The sequence below is a fragment of the Coccidioides immitis genome (assembly GCF_000149335.2).
Source record: "Coccidioides immitis RS genomic scaffold supercont3.1, whole genome shotgun sequence".
NCBI classification, from domain to species: domain Eukaryota; kingdom Fungi; phylum Ascomycota; class Eurotiomycetes; order Onygenales; family Onygenaceae; genus Coccidioides; species Coccidioides immitis.
In genome coordinates, this window is record NW_004504310.1 from 3,139,313 (window position 1) to 3,158,540 (window position 19,228).

The following is a 19,228-nucleotide window of genomic DNA, read 5'->3' on the forward strand; positions in this document are numbered from 1 at the left end:
ACGCTTTGATGGGCATGGCATGGAGTTCACTCCCCTCGTCAGAGTCATCCCATGCCTCGCACATCCTGACCCCAATCACTCGAGCAACGAAACGAAAGGATAAAAAAAGGAAAGAAAAAGAAAAACAAATGAGTTCGGGGATGCGAATGATGGGTCAGACCCCCCGAACTCGTCATCCTCTCCTCCCTCTCTTCCCGATGTGGTGGCCTTGCTGTCCTGCTTAGGTGGACGCCATCGAGCATCCCACTCTCTCCATTCGCTCTCAACGTCGACATGCTGTGGCAATTCAATGCCATGCTGTCAGCATCCTGAGAACACAATAGTCAATTCGACCAGCTTCAGGCTACGAAATACTGTCCCTTGTCTCTGGGCCGAAAAGCGCCAGGAGAACGCTCTTGGAACCTCACCGTCAACCAGCTCAGCCCCCGTTAATATGTGTTAATTTTAGCATTCGATTCAGGAAAACAAATCTTGTCGCCTGGTGACCTGGAGCCAACTGCTTTCGAACGCCCTCTCGATAATTGCGTAATTCACGCACATCGGTCCACGGTACCAAAGTCGGGTACCATCGGGCATTTGGAGTCGCTGCACCACCGTCCATTACAGGCCTCAGGTTCCGCAAAACCCCGCCAGGCATTGCGAGGTCCTGACGCAACCCACAGCACTTCCTTCATCCATGTGAATGTCAATATACTGGCCGCCAGGTCACGACCACCGCACTGTACTTTTAGGTACGTGCATACACCCAAGTCTGGAAAGGGCAACCGCTTCCGGACGGCCCTTTCATCCGAACAAATCCCCGTACAACCACTCTGCATTGCTTAAGAACCCAATCTAATGGCTATCGATTCATCACGATGCTGCCGAGAGCCGGAACTTGGAAGGAAACGCAGAGGAGCTTCCACCTCGATGTGGATCTCTAGGCGGCCAAATTGAAAAACAGCTTACCCAGCCTTGATTTGACGTTTACGTCGCAGCAATTCTAGATTCCTAGATTATATGGGGCAAGTAAGTCTCGCTGCTTCATCTGAATAGCCGGATCCTTTTGCCTCTAGTGAATCACTATTCTCCACAAGGCTGGTTCAAAAGAAGGCCGGTTGGATGTGCAATTTATGTGCTATCAAATGGGTGTATTAAATTCGTTTGACACCAGTGATGAGTTCCCCACCTATCCACATACCACGCCTTATGGGTGGCAAAGAAGTCTTTTTCTCTTTCGCCTTCTTTTATTTACCCCTTGCGCTGCACTGTCAGTGAGTACGAGAAATGCAGGGGAACGCATGCCATGCCAGTCAAGAATCTTATGTCAAACGCGCCTCAGGCTCGTCGTAGATCGTTGAGAAGTTGTTCAAGCCTTGCTTCAAAGCACGTCTTCGAAGTAGTTTACTGAGAGGTTTAGGTTAGCAAAAAGGCCATGCACATGCTACTACAAAGCCTAAGTATTTCCTTCCTGAGGAACGTATACATCCCAGATTCCACGCAGACTTTGATATTGCACTGCTCTTCGAATGTACCCAGAGCGACAATGGGCGCGGAGTATCCCATTTATCTGATCAATCGCGTCGATTGTATGCCATCCAGGATTGGCATCTATACAAAACTTAAACTCAGTTGAAAGGCGTGGCCAGGGTAAGACGAGAAGCTGCCTGGATATCCATCAATATGAGGTTTTCTTGCCCTTCTCTATATTGTCTTTGACGACCTCATACGCCTCCTACCCGTCCTTGGCAATTGTCACGCCGAACACGTCTTCGATTTTCAGCATTCTAAGCTTTTTTATATCACCGACTTGTTAGCTTGCGACAGAGAGAGGTAGATAGGAGCTGACCCTACAAGAGTTTACCACATCCTCCGCGACCAACTCTCGAGCCTTGTTGCCCAAAGACATTTCACCCTCGGGCGGAACAATTTGACTGTTAGTCTTGGCAAGAGATGGCGATGCAGCTACGAAGAATGGCTGACTCAAACCCACCAACCTCGGATTCTGTTCAAAATTCACTACAGTATCGGTGTTGATTTCTATCGACGATAAAGAGGACGTAACGTCGGGATGCTAGAACGCCCTGTTTCCTATCAGTAGGCGAGGCTTCTGAAGCGGACGTGGGTGATAGCACTTGACCCCAACTAGTTATTGATCCACTTGAAACAAGTCCTCGGTCAGCCCATTCTCTTTGCACAAGCAGTGAGAGTTTTACTGTTGCTACTGGAACCACGGCCAGGCCTAGCAGTGATGTGACAAGCACCAGGAGGGCCAGCAGCACACACGCATCCGAGTGGGTCGGTGATTTCATTCCGTATCCTTAACTGAAGCTGTCTGGCTCTTGTTGCTGCTGGGGGTGGGGGGAGAGAAAGACGCAAGTAAAACAGCATGGCACCGAAGGGTAGGAAACGAAACTAATCCAGCAGATGGATAGGATGTTTTTAAATGTCAACATCACTATAAGTAGTGACTACATCATTATCCTTTGTTTGAAATACTATGTCTAGATTGCCTGTTCGAGCTTCTCGAGAAGTCGAAGAGTGAGAAACATGAGCAAGATTTGTGAATATATAGATCCGATCCAGACAAGGCTCGACCTGGACTTGGGTTATTATATAGTATGCATCGAGATACGAAGAATGCAGAGAGCAATGCGGGAGACAATAAGGTAAGTAGGGGGGCTGATATATCGTTCGACCAAAATCCTCTGAGCACGGGGAAATTCTGATTTAGATTACCATCGACACGACGAGGACTCGAATCATCATGGAACATTAAACTGCAGTGACCTGCAAGAGTTTGTCTCGCACGATTGAAAGCTTAGCTAACTAACCTAACTAGGTACTTAAGTAACTAACTAACTCGTTAACTAGCTGGTTAGCCAAGTGATCACTGTCAAAGTCACTCTGTTACTCCATTCTTCGTCTTCATACATCCATCACAGCCAGCTTTTCACAGCCGTAACAATCATTATGATCTATGAGAGAGGATTGACCCTCGACTTGACCGACGTCTAGGCTGGGAGAATTTTAGGGGCTTGAAGGATCGCAGTCTCTATTATTAGGCTGGAAACCTGGAGTTGCAAGTTGGGCTCTGGCTTTCGGGTGCGCAAACCACACTATCCTTCTGGATTTCCTTATTATCCGACTTTTAGAGTTTACCTGACCTAGGCTGTAGTGCTCCAGTACGTATGTCCAGGTCATCACGGGGCTGGCAGGGCGACGGTTTGATTTTGTGTGCGTCAAGTACTATGGCTTTTGAAAGCACGGGCTTCATATTGGTCTATCGCCGTATTCTTTGTCCACGAACGATATAGCGGGAAAGGGAAAATTTAGACATAGCGGGGGTATTCGAGCAAAAAAAAAAAAGAAAAAAGAAAGGAAGAAAATGGGGTTCTCGTTGATCGTGACGCACGAAATATTTTCTCATATCCAACAAACAATCAAACTCCATAAATGCGAAACCAGGGAACGCAAATAAACTCCGAAGGTTTCCGAGCTGCAGTTGCAAGTGCTATCTAGCAGTGTATGCATGTATGTCCATGGACACGAAACGAAAGCCGGCAGGGCGAAGAACAGACACAATGCAACGCTCTAGTTACCCCAGTCGTGCGTCCATGGACACTCGCCATTGAGGGCCGAACTTCTTCATTGCCCAGATCACCGAGCAGCTTGCCAATGCTACCAGTCCTATGATGGTGAATAGCCAGCCATTCCCGATTCCATGTATGATAGGCGCCGTAACAATACCGCCGATGCAAGAGAAGGTATTTCGCGCAAAATTGTTCACTGCGACTCCAGAGGAGGATTTCTTGGGCATGAACTCGGTTAGCATGGTCGTGGACATGCTGAAGATAATCATTGAGCCGAGACCGAAGAAAAAGTTGCATATGATCTGTCGATACAAATCAGCATCGGAGAAAAGGTGCAAGATACAAGCACGAAAGCAGGGGATACATACTGGAACAATCCAATAAACCCCCTTTTCAGCAGTCCATCCGTATACGATGAGAGCCACCGGGTAGAGTATCGCCCCTAGCCAGGCGTTTTCACGCATGCGATCTTCCGGGCGATATATCAACTTCCCATTTTCGTCAACCCTATTCGCACGTCTTGCCTCTCGCTGCATAATCCTGTCCATCCATGGACCGCCAGTGAGACTCGCAACGATGTATCCCAACGAGTTAGGGATATAAAGCAGACCCACAATCAACATCGAAAAGTTATATGGGGCCTTGCTGAATGTGTCCTGAACACTGATATTCAAGATGTATAAGGAGCCAAAGGCAATGCTTCCATAATACACCGTTAATAGGACGGCGGGGAACCGGAGGTAAAGCAGAATTCCAAGAGGGTCAATAAAAACTATCCTCGCAAGTTTCAGCCATTTAGCCGTCGCCTCAACTACCTGGCGAGAGGAGACCCGACTTAGGGAGCGTTGAACAGATTCCTGGGAGTCTGCAGATGGTTTTTTGGGCCGAGGCAAGGTCTCTGGAAGTCCGAATAACAGGAGAAGGAAGCCTACTCCTCCATATATGGCCAGGAACCATTGCGTGCTTCGCCAGTCCCATGCCTGTGATAGAACGCCGCCAATAATTGGAGCTAGGAGGGGCCCACACAACGGGCCAAGGTAAAATATACCCATCGCTCGTCCCCTTTCCTTTACTTCCCATATATCCGCAATCGTGCCTGCACCGACTGCCTGCACTGATGCGGAAGCGCCGCCACCCAGCAACCGCATCACGATGAGCATCCCGATGGAACTGGCGATGGCGGACAAAACACTCCATAGAACAAATAATGCGAAGGAGACTAGATATATTGTTCGACGTCCTAGCTTCTCGCTAAATGAAGACCACCAGAGTGGAAATACTCCCATACTAAGCATATATAGAGCGACAGACAAATTGGTGATCGTGGGACTAGCGTTGAAGGTTTCGGCGACCTGGCCGAGGGCGGCTGGATTTCAGACCGAAGTTAGCACTCGAGTGATACAACGTCGAGAGAGGATCACGAACGGAAAAAGATTGCGCTTCCCATGGGCGCAGCCATGGCAGCAACGCCAATGACAAAGGTAATGAACCATTTAGTTTTTCGGGGATAATGCTTTGGTTCTTCAACCTCTGGCACTAATGCAAGTTGGGCTAACAATCCGCGTCGCTTGCTCATCGGAATCGAAACGGGAGGAGGGGAGACGCTTGACCCGGTTGTGACAGGACCGAGCTCCAAATTTTCCACCGGTTCTCGATCCGAAAGGTTTGTGTGGACGGACGATGGTCTGCTACTCCCACCTTCATCTTCCAACTGAGTCTCTGGTGCACACTTCTTTTTTGCTTCTCCCGGATGAGGCCCAGGGTCGGGCCGCTTTTCGTCCAGCTCGAGGGTAGACTGGCTGACGGCCACGGCTGTGGTCTTTTCGGAGTCGGTCATGATGCGTACTTATTCATATGCAACGGTTTCGAATCAACCTGTCCACCTTGCTAAACATAATGCACTTGGCTTAATGGAATGAATTTGATGTAGACTTCGTCCACTATGTGCTGGCGTAGGTTCTGACTGTATATCTCGTAGGCTATGTTTCGGCACTTGAATATAAAGGCATTCAAGGAAGCAATTATCATTCCGCTTTTTCCTCCTCTTTTTTTCTCCCCCTGAGAAAGGTCCAAGGAGCAGTTCTGAATCGGATACTAAGGAAATTCTCTTTTGCTTCCGGGATGCATCGTATCAAGCATTCCGGATAGTCTAGGATAACCGATAAGGCCAACAGAACAATCCTAAAGGATATCAGGGAACTGAGTCAGATTAAAAAATATCAAAAATTCTTCAAAAACTGGAGAACGGAAAATAGCCAAGATTTATTAGGATTCCCTGGTTGACGAACTAAACTTGTTCGGCTCCACATTAACCAAGGCGGTTCCTTTGAAGGGGTGGATCTAGTTTGCGAGCTGATATATCTATGGTCAAGCAGGGTTGTAGCGCTACTTGCAGTTATCAAATGACTCAAAAGAATATAGCTCAGAGATTGATGTTGCGAAGATTGATATCCCATGAAACACATTCACAACACCAGAGGAGTTGTATTGGTCCAATCTGACGACATTTCTCGATTCATAACCTGCTGGCAACGCAAGCCGTCGTTAGGATCCGACGGGAATACCAGCGTTGCCACTAAACCCCCAGCGTGCGGGGGAGGATTTATTCCTGGTCTAGCTCCCGGCACCAATTCCATTCCATTTCGCATTCTGCGCATGTTGAGAGCCAACGGCGAACTCCCGAGAGCCGGGGGAAAACTTTGTTGCAGGATCAGGGCCACTTTTGGTATGTACCGCACATACATTCGGATGATATACATGTTTGTTCACAATCTGATATGAATTATCTCATCCTCAGCACCGACACTAGAAAATATAATATTTTTTTTTGGCCTGGTCAGCCTGGGAATGAGTATTCCGCATGGCGATGGGCATTCCCCTTTCTGCTTCGTACTTTCTCGGGACTAGATGGTCAAGCCACAGGATGTGCCGAACTTCCGATCGCAGAGTGCTCCGGCCAATGAGCAATTGGGGAAATGCCGACATGCTGACTCATCGTACCGAGTAATTAGGTAATAGCCGGCACCGAACCGCGGCTGAGGGTGGCGGGTTATCATTGTCCCGAGAGGAAGAATTCATGATGGAGGACTTGTATGCTTGTCATTCACTAAGCTACCTAAAGGGGAATCTCGGCTAATCTATGTGGGTCACGTGAGCGAGGTGCTAGTTGGATTACCTAACACCCCCCCATGCAACGAGCTCCAGCAGTGAGCAAGAGCCACAAAGATCCAAAGCTTCCAAATCTCTCAAATCTGTGATAAAAATTAATTACAAAATCCAGATTTATTCCTTCTTTAGGCTTAGCTCTGTTCACCACAATACAGTATTTTCACTGGCTTTACTGATAAACCTCCATATTTTCCTGTATTAACCTGTCACCCCTATCACACTCACAAATTGAGTGTAGAGATCCATTGCAAGAGCCTTCATGAGCCCATCAGCTTTATTTGCATCACTTCCAACATGCTTGATCAAGATTTCATTCTTTTGCACCCAGTCTCTTAGCATATGGTGCCAAATCTCAATATGGTGTGCTCTTTGCATTATAGCTTCAGCTTTGGCTAAGTCAACAGCTCTCTTGTTGTCAACACTTAATTTTGAGCTCCTTAGCCTTGCTGAGCCTTCACTAATTATTCCAGCATCTATCAACAGGTTGTTGATCCAAACCAGTTCACAAGCAGCTTCACTAGCTGCCAAATACTCTGCTTTGATCATAGATTTTAAGACAGACATCTGGCACTGTGATCTCCATGAGATTGGAGCTCCATTCATGGTAATAATATAGCTGCTGGTGGATTTGTATGCAGGGTCAGCTCCAGCCCAGTCAGAATCCAAACTGGCTGCTGGTTTCAAGCCTTCAGAATTCATATTCCTTTTGAAGACTATTCCTTTTGATTTTGTGCCCTTGAGGTAGTGTAGAATCTGCTTGAATGCTGCCCAGCTCTTCCTATTGGGCCTGCTGTTGAATCTCACCAGATAATTGACTGCAAATGCAATATCCAGTCTCATACATGTAACTAGAAACTGTAGAGAGCCCAGGCCTTTCCTGTAATTCATAAGCATAGCCTGCTCATCAACTCTATCTTTGAGAGTCTGATCTGGCACAAATTCAATGCTTATTTCTTTCTTCATTAGCATTTTGAAAGATTTGCAGTCTTCCATTCTATATTCAGTCAGTAGATTCTCAATATACTGTTTCTGGTTCACAAAAAGATCTCCATTTGGCTGCTTTTGAACTCACATGTCTAGATAACAGCTCTGTTCCATAATCTTCTTGATCTCAAAGTGTTCCTGAAGCTTCTCAATGAGCCATTCTGTTTCAGCTTTATTGGGTCCCATTATACAGCAGTCATTAACATGTAAGGTTAGGTAGATTTGCTTTCTCTTGTGGTAGAGTAGGCCTGTATTGTATGGAGAGATCTGGAATCCTAGAGATTTCAGATAGTCAGTAGCTGCTTGATACCAGAGTCTAGCAGCTTGCTTCAACTCATAGAGTCTCTGGCATAAGAGCCCTACTAGATTACCCCGCCTGTGCTTGAATCCAGTGGGTAGTTGAATGTATACACATTCATTCTCTGGAAGAGTTCCATTTAGAAAGGCTGTCACAAAGTCAAAGACTCTGACCTTCCAGTTCTTGGCTGTTGAGATAGCAAAGAAGGCTCTCATTATAGGTTCACTGACAACTGCTGCATAAATCTTGTAGTGAACACCTTCTTGCTGTTCAAATCTGTATATGACCCAACAGGCTTTGAATTATACTGTGCCATCTGTGTTGTTGAGCTTCCTATTAAATACTCATTTGCCAGAGAGAATCTGTATTTCAGATTTCTTCTCAACTAGAATTCAGGTGTCTTTCTCTTGTAGTTTGAAGACTTTAACATCTAGAGCCTCCTTTCAATAAAGTCACTCTTCAGAGTATTTGGCTTCAGTAATGGATTTTAGTATGTCTGTACACATGCTGAGCACTGAAAGCTCAGCTCCATTTACCTCTTCTTCTTCCATCACATTCAAGAGAATTTCTTGCTCTTCATTCAGGTATGTGGGCTCTAAAGCCTCTAATTTGCTGTCCACAAGCTTCTTCATGATTTCTGGCTTCTCCTTCACAAGGTAAGCTAGTAGCTTGTGTTGCCAGCTGTTCAATAGATCTATGTAATCATACTCCTCCAAAAGTTCAACATATTCAGCTTCAGTTAGTGAATTCATAGGGATTTGATCCAATTTCTCATTGAATATAACATCTCACAAGATCATTATACTGTTCATTTCTGGGTCCCAAAGCCTGTAGGTGTGCATGCCACAATATTCTACAAATTTGACCTTCTTGAACCTAGGTTGGAGCTTTGAGGATTCATTTAAAATCTTCACATAAGCATCACATTCTCATCTATAAACCCATCTGTAATGGGGTTGATGACCTGTCCAGGCTTCAAAGAGTATCAACAGCTTCATGTTCTTGCATCCATATAGAGGCACTGAGGTAGGCAATAGATTCACCATCATGAAGACTGTAGCAAGAGCTTCACCCCATAACTTATTGGGTAGTCCTGAGTCTATAAGTACACTTCTTGTGCACTTGCAAAGAAGTCATATTCCTCATTCACTCATTCCATCTTGTTAAGATGTATATGGGCACATAATCTCCTGTTGTATACTCTTGCTCCTGTAGAATTCAGCCAGTTGTTAGCTCATCAATTCAGGAGCTCCATTGGACAGTATAGTGTCAATCTTTCATTCAGTAGATACTTTGATCATGTTGATTCAGTTCTTTAGGGTTTCTGGAGCTTCTACCCACTTCTTCAGAAGGTAGATTCACCTGTATCATGTGGCATTGTCCATTATAAGTAGGAAATACTTTGCTCCACTATAGCTTGGAGGATTGAAGTTTATAGATAGGGTACAGCCACCACCTGTAATATTAATAAAAATTTTAGCTCCAGGCTTTATAGAGCATGTTCTAGGTTCAAATGGGTTGCAAGCTTGCTTAGCTTTAGCACAGATTTCACAGAATTCTAGCTTCTTTACTCTCTTTATTTGCATTGCCATTCTCAGATCTCTAGCTAAAATAGCTATATTATGGGCATTGAGATGCCTCCAGCATTTGTGCCAATTGGCCATCATATTCTCCTTGATTTCTGGTGTCTTTGCCAGGTGATTCAGTGCCAAAAGTGTGTCATCTCTATCTTTATTCTCTAGAGTTGCTGTTACATAGCAGGGCTCTAGAAGTTTCATAGGTACTGGAAACATGTATACCAGTAAGTTGCATATTCTAGACATTTATAGAACTAGAATGTCATCCTCATTAAGCACAGCTTCAAAGCTCTGCATTTTATCTGCCAATTCTAGTAGGAAGATGTGTTCTCCATCAATATAAAGCTGTTCCACTGTAAAGCTGTCTTGTATAAGCTTTCCAAAGCTTATGAGATTAATCTGGAGGTCAGGCATGATTCTAACCCCCTCAATACTCAATTCACCATTGTCAGTTTGGATACTGGCTGTGCTGAATCCTCTGGTGACTGATTTCAAACTGTTTGCCATAAGCAGTTGTGTTGCATGGCTCTTTGGGTCCATTTGAACTAGATCTGTATGTGAGGTCACATAGAATCCAGCTCCAGAGTCAAGAATCCATCTGTTTGTGAATTCACAGACTTCTCTCATAGAAAAGACTGCTTCATGAACTGAATGAATCTTATTCATTGCAACTGTTGTTGCTTTCTTGTCTTTGTCTTTAGAGTCTTTCTTAGGCTTGTTAGGCTTTGTATTCTTGTTAGATCTGCAGAATTTAGCTAAGTGGCCAGGTTTGCCACAGGTATAGCAGTTCCAGTTTTGCAGTGAGCTCTTCTCTGGATTGGATTCAGAGTTCATATTTTTGTAAGACTTTTGGGAATCTGAGCTTGTTGTTGCATTTGTATTTGGTCTTGTAGATTTATTATCTTTCTTCTGGTCTTTCTTGGGGATTCAGTGAAGAATATTCTTCAATAGGCCTTCCAAATTCTTCTCCAGTAGATTCATTTCACTCTGGCATGCCATATCAAATTGGTTCTGTATGAACTCTCTTCATCAGAACATAATGTTCATCTTCAAGATATTGTGTAGGGTGTAGTTCAGTTGTTTGAACTCTAATCTCTCAAATTCTCTACAGATTGCTAGAAATCTCTCTATATAATTTCTTTCTGAGCCAGCAGACTGTGGTGTCATTCTCACTAACTCTGTCAATAGGCTTTCCCACTGTATCTCAGATCTCTCTTGAAAGGCTGTTCTTACAGCTTTCCAGAGTTTGTAAGCACTAAGACTATCTAATTTCTTAAAGTGTTCTCTGGCTTGTGCAGATATTGTACTGTCAATTAGATCATGTAGCTATTTATTCTGAACATTCCAGTATTGTGAAATCTTCAAGTTCTCTGGCCATGGTGAGGTCTCTTGTCTTTCCAGGATAATCTTCTTGGTATTCACTTGACAAGCTATCTTTAGGATGGCTTTGCTTCATGCTAGGTAGTTGCTGGCCCCAGCCAGGGTCATAGGCTTCTTTACCATTTTCAAGATCTTCATGAATTGGGTGATCACTCTGCCAGTCCACATATTCATGTCTATAAGGTTGCCAACATATTCTTCTAGTTTGTCCTCAGAGTCTATCTCTCAGTCCTCTTCTTGTTGAGCTTCTTGCTCCAGGTTCTCCTGCACTGTTGCAGGCATGTTTGCAGTGCTTTCTTGGCCTGACAAGAGGCTTATTTGCTGTGCCAGCTGTTGCACTGTCTCCTGTTGTTGCAGCATCATTCTGCACAACATTTGAAGTTCACTCTCCTCCCTAGGCTCCTGCTTGTCATTTGGCCAGTCACCTCTGAGCCTACTCAACCACCTAAGCTCAGTTTGGGGTGTAGGGAGGTTCATCAGAGCCTCCCGGTCGGGGGTTCGGTGCTCTGGTTCATCTGTACAGTTCACCATGGCTTTGGTGTTGCCAGGTGCTCGATTTGCTTGCTAGGTGTGTTTAGCAGGTGTTTCGCTCACTCTCTGGTTGGGTGCCAGAAAGCTACAGGGGTTTGCACGTATAGGAGGCGTCCACTTTGATGTACGCCCTCTTTAGTGCTTGTAAAACCTCGTTATCCACAAGGATAACTGTTCAGGGTGTTGATTGTAAGCTTCAATATCCAATTGAGCTGTAAATCAACCTTATACACTTGCTCTTCAGCGCAAAGGGCTATAACCTGATGGAGGACTTGTATGCTTGTCATTCACTAAGCTACCTAAAGGGGAATCTCGGCTAATCTATGTGGGTCACGTGAGCGAGGTGCTAGTTGGATTACCTAACAATTCAGCCACTCGAGCGGCTTGTGCGGTCTCGGCCTGTCTAGTCGCGGCGCAGGCGATCGGGCTTCGGGCTTCTGGCCATCGCAGGCCCGGGACGGATGACGTCGACGCACCGCGCCAGCACCCACCGCAGACCAGCGGTGGGACGGGTCAAGGCGACCGGAAGACGCCTGTTGAAATGGCGGGCTGTAATATGTATCACAGTCCTGCAAATCCAGTGTGCACATAACTCTGATGGAAGATCACAAGATCTAGCAAAATTGCGTTTTTCAATTACCACCATCCAGACTCCGATCTCCCAGTAGGTTCAATGCGATTTGGGACAATACGAGGACGAGCATGTCCAACTTTGCCTTCATCCGTCGCCAATTGCAGGCCGACCGTGGATAGAGTGTGCATATCAACAAGGTATTTGCTCTTTCAACCCGTCCAACCCGCTCTCGCCAGCTTCCCATATCCACAGCCCCATACATCAACTAATCTTTTTAACTTTCATTTCTAGATCGGCGTCTTCAAAGTCCCCGATTTGTCATCACAACAATCAGATAATAAAGCCATCGCAATCTGCGTCTTCAAAAAGTACTACAAACAATACCCCGCCCCCACCATCACTACCACAATCGCTACCACCAGCTTCCTTTACACCACGACGCCTACCTCCTTTACTCACAATCGAAACAATGGCTAACGAAATCCTCCGCTCCGCCCCTAACCTGAGCGATCGCTTCAAGAACCTCGACGGCCGTAACCAGGGGGAAGTCTGGGACGATCTCTGGAAAGAATCCCGCACTCCTTGGGACCGGGGTTCACACAATCCCGCCCTTGAAGACGCCTTGGTAGAAAAACGCGGGTTCTTCGGCGCCCCTGTTTTCGAGGATGAGCCGTTGCGCCGGAAGAAGGCGCTGGTTCCCGGTTGTGGGAGGGGAGTGGACGTCTTCCTCCTGGCATCGTTTGGGTATGATGCGTATGGATTGGAGTATAGTAAGACAGCGGTGGACGTGTGTCTGAAGGAGATGGAGAAGTATGGAGAGGGTGGGAAGGTCCCTCCTAGGGATGAAAAGGTGGGCAGTGGGAAGGTCATGTTCCTGGAAGGAGATTTTTTCAAGGATGATTGGGTGAAGGAGGCCGGCGTGGAAGATGGCGCTTTTGATTTGATCTATGATTATACGGTGAGTATAAAGCATCCTTCTGGCGATGTTGCTGTTATCTTTTGATTCTGTCCGTCTTGAGCTTAAGGAGAAACATCGGACTGACAACCAATGCAGTTTTTCTGTGCTTTGAACCCAGCTCTTCGACCACAGTGGGCGCTCCGCCACCGTCAATTACTAGCACCATCACCTCGCGGGAATCTCATCTGCCTCGAATTCCCAACAACAAAGGACCCTGCCGCTTTGGGACCTCCATTCGCCTCTACACCCGCCATGTATATGGAACATCTCAGCCATCCCGGTGAGGATATCCCATATGACGACAAGGGTCATGTCAAGAGCAATCCACTCCAACAACCTAGCGACAAAGGTCTTGAGCGCGTCGCTCACTGGCAGCCTAAGAGGACCCACACGGTTGGTATGGATGACAAGGGAAATGTGCTGGACTGGGTCTCGATTTGGCGTCGACGGGATTAATCGTTTCGTCACATATACTGGCATCTAGCGTACGGAAGTTATTGTTGTTCATCGCATTTGCATCCGCGTGTCTGTGCAAGGCACGTATCTCCCCCCTTTCTGTACATATAGCATCCCAATCGAATGTACAAACCTTTATGTGAGCCTCGTTCCCTCAAGCAACCCGTGACAGGGCATTGTAATGCTCTCCAAGCCCGTAAGAATGGCGGTAATACGCCAACCAGATCTTCTTTCTCTCCCCTCCTTTATCGTCCCCCGGCTCAAACTTCTCATTCCGTCCATCTCCCTGAATCACATTTATCTCCACACCGTATGCCCTCGCCATCGCCTGCAACTCCAACTGCCCGCCCCACTCCGCGGTAAACATGATCTTTCGCGCATACTCCTCTAGGGGTTCGTCGATAAAAGGTGCAAAATCATCCGCATTGGCCAGTACAAACTTTCCCGTTGTGGCTCTTACAGTTTTATACCCATCATTCCTGGTCGATCCCTGTTTCTCCCCAGTGGACTTGGCAGCCGGGGTCCGTTCATCGAGGCTTAAATCCACACCGACTTCCGCCAATTGCACCGCGACGGCCGAGTATAGGCAGTGACCGTCGGGCGCGATATCTCGTTCTTTGAGGCCCAGGCGGTCAAATACAGCTTGCATGGCCTGCTTTTCGTTACTTCGGTGATCTGTTTGATTGGCTGCTTCAGCGGCGGCGGCTTCGGCTTCGGCTTCACGTTCAGCGGCGCGGCGGGCAAGCCGGGCTTTTTGGCGGTTGGGCTTTTTAGTGGGCTGCTGGGATGGACCATCGAGAGGAGCAGCGGTGGAAGGTGTTGGTGTAGATTGTACAGGTGGGGCATTACTGGCGTCTGCATCTGTTGGGCCGTTGGCTGTTACGGGCGCTTGGTAGTTGTCCGTGATATGCAGATTGTCAAAGTGTTCTATTGGGGCATTCAAGTCGCCGTTTAGCTCCGCAATTTCGGTCTGTTGACGCTCCAGGAGCTCCCGCTGCCATCGTTCGCACTCGTCGTTCACACCCTTGCGGGTCTTTTTGGTCGCGGATTTTTTCTTCTGGGTGATGCGGGATTGCAGGTCGCGCTGCTCCTTGCGGTGTTTGGCTTGGAGTTCTTCCATCCCAGGTCTAGAAGAGTCGAGTACACGCAAATCTAAACACGACTAGATTGGATACTTAATGATTTAATAGTTGCAGGAACATCGAAACACTTTGACCGTGCCGTTCCGGTCAGCCCACCACGGAGAAATTGTCACCCAAGGCTAAGGCCCCTTCGATAAGATCGGGAAATTATTTATCCGAATCTGATTAGATATGATGGAGGACTTGTATGCTTGTCATCCGCTAAGCTACCTAAAGGGGAATCTCGGCTAATCTATGTGGGTCACGTGAGTGAGGTGCTAGTTGGATTACCTAACACCCCCCCATGCAACAAGCTCCAGCAGTGAGCAAGAGCCACAAAGATTCAAAGCTTCCAAATCTCTCAAATCTGTTATTTACCTTTGAGTGTCGCCGCTTCGGGAAACGGCCGTGCCGTTTGCCGTTTGGCGCCCTGTCGCCGCCTGGAGCCCCACCGGCCACCTATATAAGTGGCCCTCACCCTCCCGCCACTTCATCGTCCTTGCTTTCTCTGCGGTACATAGGTACATCGGGTACCTCACCTAGCTGCTCACCCATTGCTCACCCTTCCCCACCCAGATTTGGCCCCTGGCACCCTCAAGTCACTCTCAAGTCACCCTCATTCACCCCAATCTTCAGTCTGCTTTACCCTTCTTCACGCCCATTCTGGCCAACTCTAAATCTGTCTTCCTTTTCGCGTCATTTCCAGCATTCTGCTTTGCGCTCACTCACTCACTCACTGCTTCAGCCTGCTTTTGGGCTCTTCCGCGATAGCCTCAGCTGTTTCCTGCCACTGCTCCCTGGAACAACGCCTGTGATCCTCACTTGCCAGGACTGTGCCACATACTGCTCCTCAGAGAAGTCCGCCCTCCACCTCCCTACCTCCCTGCAATTCTCACTCCGTGTTGGGGACCCCACCCTTGCCAGCAAACACCGCGTCTGCCTGGCTGCCTTGTCCAACATGCAACGCACCTTTCTGTGGGCAAGGTAAAGAACATGGAGGTGATGTCACCGGACTCCAGATCCAGAGACACTGCGGCGATACGCGCGTTCATTTGGTCGAATGGCTGACGTGTTGTGACTATCTTGTCTCAGATTTTCTCGTTCGCGTGGATCCCTGGCTGGCTGGCTGGCTGGCTGGCTCGTGTCATGGATGATGCGGGTGGTCAGATTAGCTCGTTGGGATGGCAGGGCTCTGTCCTGTCACTGCACATGATCAATTACCCCGTCCCGAGTCTGCCGCAGGAAATCGAGAACTGACTCCAGGGTGGTGATGCAGTGTTGGGTCCAGGCAGCCATGGGATCACACCGGACGGCAGGAGCGACTGGATGAGCGACACTGTCCCCTCACTCCAGCGGCTGAGAGATGATGTGGCCGCATTGCGGCATCTCAGATGCAATGCACGTTCATCATGCCTCCACTTGCCACTGATGGGCACGAATGCTGCAGCAGATGAGGACCAGGTCAACTGCTGGTGCTTGGAAACATGGTGCTGAGTGCAAAATCGTGCGGTGCCTGGGAATCACGGCGTGCTTAGTGTCCGAGAGCACCCGGGTTGTCGCTGAAGGGATTAGCAAGACTGAGACATGGCAATTGTGGTGACCCAAACCCTGGAGGTCACCGGTAGCCAGCAGGAGGAAAGAAAACTGGAGGATTGAGGATCCATGCCCATCCGGACTCCCTGCTCTGCATTGCTGCATGGATGCTACACGGTCCTTCAGCTGAGCTGGAACCAGGCCAGGGGAGTGGAGGGACAAAAAACTCTTGCCACAGCCTTCTCTGCTTTCCATTTCACAAAATAACCTGTGCTGCTGATTTTGTTGCATTCATGGGTTACACTGCTAGTTGGTTTCTGGTTGCTGGTGGTGGTTTACAGTGTGGTTCGCCACAACACAGCTTTTCTGAGCGGCACTGAGATCTGTCCCATGGCGCGGATGCTGGGGCAGTTGTGTTTTCCATCCCAACTCTTTTCATTCACTCTCGAGAGTCCATATAATCCATCTGCTTTCCCCTGCTACAGGAGATGCTCCACAACAATTACTTCAACAGAATTCCTAGATCTTTAATGCTGCAGCTCCTTCAATGCAATGGCTGCTGCTATTGACCTGAATAACATAGTATTTTACAACCCACATTCAGAGCCTCAGCAACCCCTGAGACCCCCCAGACCCTTCAGACCCTTCAAACCCTTCAAACCAGGAGCTCAGTCCCAATTGTCAAGCATCTCTTCACCTAACCACCAAGTCCCCCCAGCATTTCCCACTCCACATCCACCAATAGCAGGTTGTCATGCTGCTGCGAATCAGCAATGCCCAGAGTTAACAGACCCCCCCTTGAATGATTTCAATCAGTGGTTGCAGGCGCTTGAGGTGGTCAAGACAGGCGATCTAACTTGTGATGACTCCCTGGCTGATCAATGTTTCAACATTCAATTGCTTGATTACCAACAACCCTGCCTCAGAGATTTGTTACTGGCTCCCATTTTGTTCCCATTTCTGTCCTGCTACAGATCAGGTACTAAGAGTTTTCAATGCAGAAGATTGTGAAACCAGTTATCAAAGCCCTTGTGTTTCTGAGTTGTGTTCCCCATACAACAGTGATCCAGCGACACCACCAAATGTGCCAGGAAGCCCAGATACCCAAAACAAGCCAGGCAACTCACCAGGGTTAGGTGACAGCACAACTGAATGTGAAATTGCAATACATCAAAGCAAACCCATGCAAGGCACCTCAGATCTCCTGATCCCTGATAGCCATGCCTCCGATCAACAGATATCCCCAATGTCAGCAGGAAGACCTGCCAATGACAAGAAGCCTGAGCACAAGAATAATTGCAGGCGCAGCAGTGATGCAGATTCACTGCCAGAACAACAAGAGCCACCACCACCACCAGTTCTGGTTGACAGAAACAGAGTGGCAGCTCCAGAATGGCCTGTTGACAGGATCATAAATTCAAGAATGGTGGTTGACAGAAGGGGAAGGGTGCGCCTGGAGTACCTTGTGGACTGGAGAGGCTATACACCTAGCTGGCAACCTCGGTGTGATCTGATACCAGGATGCGAGGAGCTGGTTGATGAGTTCCATAAGAGATATTCCAACCGACCCTCACCTGCTGATTTGGATGGCGGCCAGCATTCCAAGCGGTGAGGGCGGCCGCCTTCGGGTCACAGGCGCAAGAGGGTGTGCCTGGGGATTTAGTCTAATGTGCCACCAATTCAACTCATTCCAGTTCCCTTAATGCTCAATCTTATGCCATTTATCGCCCATGTCAATGTTATCAACTCTAGGGGAGATTCAGTTTCATCAATTGTACTTTCACCCATTGAACTGCAGATCTGGCCTGTAGCACCCAGCCGCTGTCAATGAAAACGCCCTCAGTCAATAAAGAGCATCCGTGCGGACACGGCGGTCACTAAGCCCAAAGCACTGGGTTCAATGCTTTGATGCCCAGAAACACATTCCTCCAAGATGCCCTGGGGCCACATCCCGGACACGTTAACTTGGAGCTCGGTCAGGTCGCTGGCGCCAATTCCTGATATGTCGCATTGCGTCATGCCTGTCGAGAAATCTCTCGACACCCTGCATCCAGACACCGCTTTCGTTGCCATGAAGTAGGTCAACTTAGTACCACGGAGCTAGAGGTGCGGTATAACGCTAACCAGCCACCGGGAGCTCTAGGGAGAAGGAACACGGTACCGCGCACTCTCCTCGTTGATTCCCATTCCTGGCCTCCTTCCCGGTTTCTGATCACCTCCGCGTCCAAAATCCACCCTCATGAAATATGCCATCTCCTGCCCAGATCAACCCTCCATTTCACGCGAACTTCAAATGATGGGCACCCCTTTACCCTAAACCACTCCCATCTCATAGATTCCTTCCTTCACACTCTTCAGTGGCCTGCTGTTCCCCTCCCTCTAAACCCTGTCATGATTCTCCCTGCAGCACTCTGCCAGCCCCCAAGCATCACCTCCCTGCAAGACCACCAGCTGAATTTTGTGTGCCATTCAGCACCAACACTGAGCAATGTACACCATCAGCATCACAAACTTGAGCACAAGAGATATCAATACCACCACCCTGCATGCCATCTTCAGAGAGCCCTGAACATGGACCCTCATATCTACATGACCCGGCACATCTTACCCCAAGTTCACCTTGAATTGCCGCCTGCAACACCCAGGATCCCGCTGCTCCTCCAGATGAGCCGGCTCTGCAGGGCCTCGTCCATCCTCACCTGATGCAACTACAACTAGCTCTAATGGCAGCCTGGAGGAATTCCTCACACTCCTGGTTCTCCAGAATGACAACAACATTCCCATTGACCCGGCCATCCTTGCCGATGACAGGCCCTGGGAGGCCAGTGAGCTTCTCCCATCTTTCTGGTGAGGCAACAGCCCTGCAATCTCAAATGCAAACTGTCCATATCCCAAATCCCCTCTGTCTATGTTCTTCGACCTGCTCAACTACCATCAAGGTTCTCTGGAGGGGGTTGACAGCTGGGATGATAATGCCCAATTAGATAAAGATTCCCACATCCAGGCCCATCCACAATTATACCTTCCCCATCCCAGTGCTGGGACTGATGCACCTTGTCCTAGCAGTGTGGATGAA

General features: G+C 48.0%; 8 protein-coding genes across 8 annotated transcripts; 4 read left to right on the forward strand and 4 right to left on the reverse strand.

Annotated features, from left to right (window-relative positions):
• Nucleotides 1-1,301: 1,301 nt before the first annotated feature.
• CIMG_02031 (osomolarity two-component system, sensor histidine kinase SLN1) lies at nucleotides 1,302-1,888 on the reverse strand (the record flags this gene model as incomplete). Its single annotated transcript, XM_001248259.2, has 4 exons — nucleotides 1,302-1,386; nucleotides 1,515-1,646; nucleotides 1,719-1,771; nucleotides 1,844-1,888. 4 exons carry the CDS (start codon nucleotides 1,886-1,888, stop codon nucleotides 1,302-1,304), a joined length of 315 nt encoding a protein of 104 aa, XP_001248260.2.
• A 480-nt stretch (nucleotides 1,889-2,368) lies between these two features.
• Nucleotides 2,369-2,997, forward strand: CIMG_10859 (uncharacterized protein; the record flags this gene model as incomplete). The annotated part of the gene is made up of 4 exons (XM_012358923.1): nucleotides 2,369-2,381; nucleotides 2,488-2,542; nucleotides 2,600-2,648; nucleotides 2,854-2,997. The coding sequence occupies 4 exons, from the start codon at nucleotides 2,369-2,371 to the stop codon at nucleotides 2,995-2,997; spliced, it is 261 nt and encodes an 86-aa protein (XP_012214346.1).
• A 580-nt stretch (nucleotides 2,998-3,577) lies between these two features.
• CIMG_02030 (multidrug resistance protein) lies at nucleotides 3,578-5,409 on the reverse strand (the record flags this gene model as incomplete). The annotated part of the gene is made up of 3 exons (XM_001248258.1): nucleotides 3,578-3,874; nucleotides 3,941-4,938; nucleotides 4,998-5,409. 3 exons carry the CDS (start codon nucleotides 5,407-5,409, stop codon nucleotides 3,578-3,580), a joined length of 1,707 nt encoding a protein of 568 aa, XP_001248259.1.
• Nucleotides 5,410-6,026: 617 nt separating this feature from the next.
• Nucleotides 6,027-6,652, forward strand: CIMG_12727 (uncharacterized protein; the record flags this gene model as incomplete). Its single annotated transcript, XM_001248257.1, has 2 exons — nucleotides 6,027-6,297; nucleotides 6,591-6,652. 2 exons carry the CDS (start codon nucleotides 6,027-6,029, stop codon nucleotides 6,650-6,652), a joined length of 333 nt encoding a protein of 110 aa, XP_001248258.1.
• Nucleotides 6,653-12,446: 5,794 nt separating this feature from the next.
• Nucleotides 12,447-13,619, forward strand: CIMG_02025 (thiol methyltransferase). Its single transcript, XM_001248253.2, has 2 exons — nucleotides 12,447-13,042; nucleotides 13,139-13,619. The coding sequence occupies exons 1-2, from the start codon at nucleotides 12,554-12,556 to the stop codon at nucleotides 13,496-13,498; spliced, it is 849 nt and encodes a 282-aa protein (XP_001248254.1). The 5' UTR covers nucleotides 12,447-12,553; the 3' UTR covers nucleotides 13,499-13,619.
• CIMG_02024 (uncharacterized protein) lies at nucleotides 13,389-14,650 on the reverse strand. The gene is made up of 2 exons (XM_001248252.2): nucleotides 13,632-14,650; nucleotides 13,389-13,522 (listed from the first exon to the last, which is right to left on the reverse strand). The coding sequence occupies exon 1, from the start codon at nucleotides 14,616-14,618 to the stop codon at nucleotides 13,653-13,655; it is 966 nt and encodes a 321-aa protein (XP_001248253.1). The 5' UTR covers nucleotides 14,619-14,650; the 3' UTR covers nucleotides 13,389-13,522; nucleotides 13,632-13,652.
• A 496-nt stretch (nucleotides 14,651-15,146) lies between these two features.
• Nucleotides 15,147-16,669, reverse strand: CIMG_12728 (uncharacterized protein). Its single transcript, XM_004445664.1, has one exon. It carries the CDS (start codon nucleotides 16,441-16,443, stop codon nucleotides 16,027-16,029), a length of 417 nt encoding a protein of 138 aa, XP_004445721.1. The 5' UTR covers nucleotides 16,444-16,669; the 3' UTR covers nucleotides 15,147-16,026.
• Nucleotides 16,670-17,335: 666 nt separating this feature from the next.
• CIMG_02023 (uncharacterized protein) lies at nucleotides 17,336-17,764 on the forward strand (the record flags this gene model as incomplete). The annotated part of the gene is made up of 1 exon (XM_001248251.1): nucleotides 17,336-17,764. The coding sequence occupies one exon, from the start codon at nucleotides 17,336-17,338 to the stop codon at nucleotides 17,762-17,764; it is 429 nt and encodes a 142-aa protein (XP_001248252.1).
• Between the last annotated feature and the right edge of the window lie 1,464 nt (nucleotides 17,765-19,228).

Excerpts from the sequence above, each read along its gene's own strand:
- CIMG_12728 (XM_004445664.1), bottom strand. The coding sequence starts at position 16,443 with ATGCAACAAAATCAGCAGCACAGGTTATTTTGTGAAATGGAAAGCAGA.
- CIMG_02024 (XM_001248252.2), bottom strand. The coding sequence starts at position 14,618 with ATGGAAGAACTCCAAGCCAAACACCGCAAGGAGCAGCGCGACCTGCAA.
- CIMG_02025 (XM_001248253.2), top strand. The coding sequence starts at position 12,554 with ATGGCTAACGAAATCCTCCGCTCCGCCCCTAACCTGAGCGATCGCTTC. Across the intron at positions 13,043-13,138 it reads ATTTGATCTATGATTATACG|TTTTTCTGTGCTTTGAACCC; the intron begins GTGAGTATAAAG and ends CAACCAATGCAG.